The following is a 5024-nucleotide window of genomic DNA, read 5'->3' on the forward strand; positions in this document are numbered from 1 at the left end:
ACGAGGGGTCAGACTAAGTTTCAGACGCATCCAAATTTTAGGTGATGTTTTAGGCATGTCTTTACATTATTTTAGATGGTATGGCCCACCTGACTTCCTTATACCGCTGATTTTTGAGATATCCCATCATTTAAAGGGAATCCATCAAATGCATGGTGCTGATGTTTGACACGCATAACAGTGAGGCCCACACAGCTCGACCTCACGGGAGCTTGAACGTATACAACATATATATATATATATATATATATATATATATATATATATATATATATATATATATATATATATATATATATATATATACTTCATCCATGTCTGTATGGCGTTATCAACAGGTTAACTATCAAATAACCATTTCAGTGGGCCGTAGGAAGTTTTTAATGGGGACATTCAATCAAATCTTTTTTACCATGGTGTGGTCCACTTGAGATTTAGACATACCTCATTTTTGGTACCAAGCCCTAAAATTATCTTTCAAAATGGATAAAATACATACATCATGGTGGGGTCCACATAACACCAACCACTAGCAACGTGGCTGACGGCAGCGTCACTGGCCAAACCGCGTCGGATCACACTGACCCAGAGAACTTCTCAACAACCGATGACTGCTGGTCAGGTTTGAGAATCTGTTCACACTCAATTAAGAGAAAACTTCTCAACACCCCATGACTATAAAGGCCCAAATGGACTAGGAATTCATCACACGTACCTCCAGAGAGAAAGAGAAAAACAGTGCAGAGAGAGAGAGAGAGAGAGAGAGAGAGAGAGAGAATGGCCGATGCGGTATTCTCGGCTGTAGTGAAACGCTTGGATTATATCATCCAGGCAGAGTGGGACTTGTTGGTGGGTGTCACCAGCGAGCTCGAGAAGCTTTCCACTACAATGACGTCAATCCGAGCCATCCTTCAGGATGCGGAGAGGAAACTGGCACATGATCAGGCAGCGAAGGATTGGTTGCATAAGCTCAAAGACGCAGCCCACTGCATTGAAGACATACTGGACAAATGGACTACGGGCAGAGAAATATCACAAGTTAGGAGAGATGGGAGCCATTCCCGGCAGCAGGTACTTTCCAATCGTATCCTCTCTTGCTTTTCATTAAGTGATCTCGCACTACGCCATAAAACCGCGCGTGGTATAATACAAATAAGGGAACGGTTAGAGCAGATCACTGCTGAAAAATATAAGTTTGGTTCAGGCGAATTTAAAGAGGTGGGGAATGAAGAACAGAAAGCCACCTACTTGCTCAACGAAGCAAAGATTTTCGGCAGGGAAGAGGATAGAGATGAAATAATAGAGTTCTTGATAAGGGCAAGCGGGCCGGACTTCGCCACCATTGCAATAGTTGGTCCTGAGGGAATGGGCAAGACCACTCTTGCAGGATACATCTATAATAATGTGAGGGTCAAAACCCACTTCAAGAAGCGGATGTGGGTTTCACTCTCCTCCAATATCCAGGTGAACCGTCTTGCTGAAAATATTATAGCCGCTGCAGATGAAACTTACAGTAGGCCTTCTGACCCATTACACTGTCTTCATGATGCCCTGAGGGGTAAAAGGTTTTTACTCATCCTGGACAATGTTTGGAATGAACATATTGTGAGATGGGATCTGCTGAAGGCCACGCTTGAAGGCGGAGCATCTGGAAGTAGAGTTGTGGTCACAACTCGTGACCAAAACGCAGCGGTAATAACAAGCACAGACCACCCTTATACTCTTAGCTCGTTATCTGACGAAGCTTGTTTGTCTATATTTAGCTCCAAAGCTTTCCATGGTAGGAGCGAGACTAGTGAGCTTTCCACGTTGAAAACCATTGGGAAGGAGATCGTCAAGAAGTGCAAAGGCAATCCTCTTGCCGCGGTGGCTGTTGGAAACGTCATGCTTTTCAAGAGGACGGAGGAAGAATGGTTGTCCGTCCTGCAAGGAGAAATACTAGATGTACCAGATATTACCAAAGCTGATATATTAAGCTATGACAATTATCCCTCCCATCTGAAGCCCTGCTTCGCGTATTTCTCTTTATTTCCTAAAGGGCATACGCTAAGTAGGGATGTATTAATAAAGCTGTGGATGGCCCAAAACTTCATTATACCTCGGAGTGGAAAAGAGGAAGAGGAAATCGGTAGGGATTATTTCAACGAATTACTGCGGCATTCATTATTTAGAGAGATCAAGAAGGACAGCAACGGCCGTGTAATTCAATGTATTATGCATGACCTCCCTCACATGCTCGCCCAATTCGTTGCCAAGGGTGAATTTTGCACCACAGAGATTGAAAGATTCGACTCTGGCTTGTTCCAGGGCCGTCATTTATCACTAATTGTTAACAATAACAATGTCGCGTCGCCTACTCCTATCCGGTTTCCCAAACCTGGAAATGTGCGCACGCTCCTAGTGTTCTCGCAAGCAGGGGTGGAAGTCGAGCTACAGCTTTCCCATCTAATCAATCCTTTGATCCATCTAAGGGCACTGGATCTGAGTGGAACTTCAATTAAGTGGTTGCCAAATTCCATTGAGAATCTAAAACTTCTAAGGTATCTCAATCTTTCCGGGTCATGCATTGAAGAGGTGCCTAAATCTGTTACTAGTCTCCGTAATTTGCAGACTCTGAATCTCAACAAGTGCCAAAGACTTCATAAACTTTCCAAAGGGATTAGTAAAATGGTTAGTCTGAGGCATCTTGAAATTGAAGAGACTGACAAGCTTGTGTACCTGCCGAAAGGAATAGGGCAACTTAGCTCCCTTCGGACGTTATCCAAGTTCACGGTTGATGAAATGGGCAAAGGGTGTAAGATGGGAGAGCTGAGCAACCTTAACCTCCTCCGTGGAAACCTGGAGATGAGAAATCTGGGAAAGGTGGTGAGGAGGGAAGACGCTGAGAATGCCGAACTGAAGAACAAACAATTCCTTCGTAGTCTGTTATTGGATTTTGAGAGCAATGCAAAGGAGGACGACGGGACAATGTTGGAAAACGGTGAGATGAAGAAGATGGAGAGCGTGCTCATGGGTCTTCGACCACCCCATGCAAATCTAAAAGAGCTCAAAATATGCAACTATATGGGCTCTGTTCTCCCAAGCTGGATGGAAGATTCGCCCTTCTCCAGTCTAGTCCAGTTGAACCTACATTCATGCAGGAAATTCAAGCAACTTCCTGCTCTTGGGAAGCTGCCGTCTCTTAAAATCTTGAAGATTCAGGGCAATGAAGGAGTGGAAGTGGTGGGCCACGAGTTCTACGGTGGCAGTAACACTGCATTTCCAAGTCTAAAGGAACTTTCTTTCATTTCCTTGACTAATTGGGAGGAGTGGAACCTTGGGGTAGAAGATGGAACAACGAAAAAATTTATGCCGTCTCTCCAAGAGCTGTACATCCAAGATTGTCCAAAGCTGGAGGGGTTGCTGGCCCACCTCCCAGACAGCCTCTGGAGCATCGAGATCAAGGACTGCAAGCAACTGATCTGGACGCCTCGCCATCCGCCTCTCCACCTCCACTATCTGTTCCTGCGGGGGGACGTAGGAATTCTAACAATGCCGCTGCCAAGCCTTCCAAGCCTCAAGAATCTGCATATTAGTGACTCGCCGAATCAGTTCTCACTGCATGGAATTGAAAACCTCACCTCATTGGAGACACTGGAGATCAATACATGCTCCGAGCTGACGTCGTTGACGGACAGGATTGTAAAGCTCAGGTCACTGCAGACGCTCGGGATCTACAACTGCAGGAAATTGACAACCCTTCCCGTTGGGGTGGACGGGCTGCCTTCGTTCACAATCTATGGGTGCAAACAGTATACGCCACTGCCGGACAGGGTGCGACTGAGGGTGCTCCAGGCAACGGGAGGAAGCAATACATTGCTTGCCATCCTAATTTTTTCTTTATTCTTTGGCTGGCTCTTAGTCTCTCTTCAGTTTCATCGTATGTGATGGGCCATGACAGAAGAAGCACAGGAGCATCAGGTATGCATGCACGAGAAAAAAAAACTCAATTCATTAAGTAGGACATGCATGATGTTTTGATGTTCTTACCTAAAAAAATCATGAAAATTCACGGCTCGGGTGAGGCACAGTGTCGAAAACGTATGGACGACCAGAGATTTTTTTATTTTTTTATTTTTATTTTTTAAAAAAAAAAAAAAGAAAAAGATTAGTTGTCCGTTGGTATTCTACACTAGTCCATCTGAAGGGTAGAACTGCCTTGTCCCTTCACTACCAAGGATCCAATCAAACTTCTACATTTCTCGGATCACGGACAAGCGTGCTTGCTTGTGAATGGCGATAATCCTCCCGTGTCCTCTCTCTCTCTCTCTCTCTCTCTCGGTCCAGCTATGATGAATTGTCAGGACCGGGTCATGTTTCAATGATCCAACCCTTGAATTTGATGGGACTCCAAGACAAAGGATACTCAAAATTGAAAACAAGATTTTTTATTTTTTATTTTTTAAAGCTTATTTAATGTAATTCTGTTTGTTGGAAGTAATTTTAACATTTTTATTATTATTATTATGGCCCCAACTTGCCCATGTGTTTAACACTTGTCATTATATTGAATGAGAAATACCATTTTTTCCCATATTTTCATCTATTTGATTGAACCTTGGAGTGACCCATCAGACGGCCAGGATCATATCATGGATGTGACTTCTGCCAAGTGGCCTATCCATGAGATTGCCCAATGTATGGTTACTATCATCCCACGGAGCCTTGCTGGGCCCAGATGAATGTATAAGGCAGCTTATGGACATGACACTGTGTGCCAGCGTGGCACGTAGCTACAAGATCTAATCCATTCATCAGAGGGCCACACTATATAGGTGTCTGGAATAGGACTCAGGTCGGTCCACTATTCAGGTGGGCCAACAAATGTACAACTAAATATAACTTTGCTGAGGTTTTCTAAGTCGTACATCTATTTCGAACATCAGGCCCACCTGATGAATGGACCAGCCTGATTTAACTCACTGATCGGACGGCCTAATGTATAGATTCATGCACTCTTTCCTGGATAACATTCATTTTCTCCA

The 5024-nt window shown here is 44.1% G+C and overlaps 1 protein-coding gene across 1 annotated transcript; it reads left to right on the forward strand.

Annotated features, from left to right (window-relative positions):
* The first annotated feature begins 777 nt into the window (after window positions 1-777).
* LOC131254168 (putative disease resistance protein At3g14460) lies at window positions 778-3927 on the forward strand. The gene has a single exon (XM_058255172.1). The coding sequence runs from the start codon at window positions 778-780 to the stop codon at window positions 3925-3927; it is 3150 nt and encodes a 1049-aa protein (XP_058111155.1).
* Window positions 3928-5024: the final 1097 nt, after the last annotated feature.

The sequence above is a fragment of the Magnolia sinica genome, chromosome 8, assembly GCF_029962835.1.
Source record: "Magnolia sinica isolate HGM2019 chromosome 8, MsV1, whole genome shotgun sequence".
Lineage (NCBI taxonomy): Eukaryota > Viridiplantae > Streptophyta > Magnoliopsida > Magnoliales > Magnoliaceae > Magnolia > Magnolia sinica.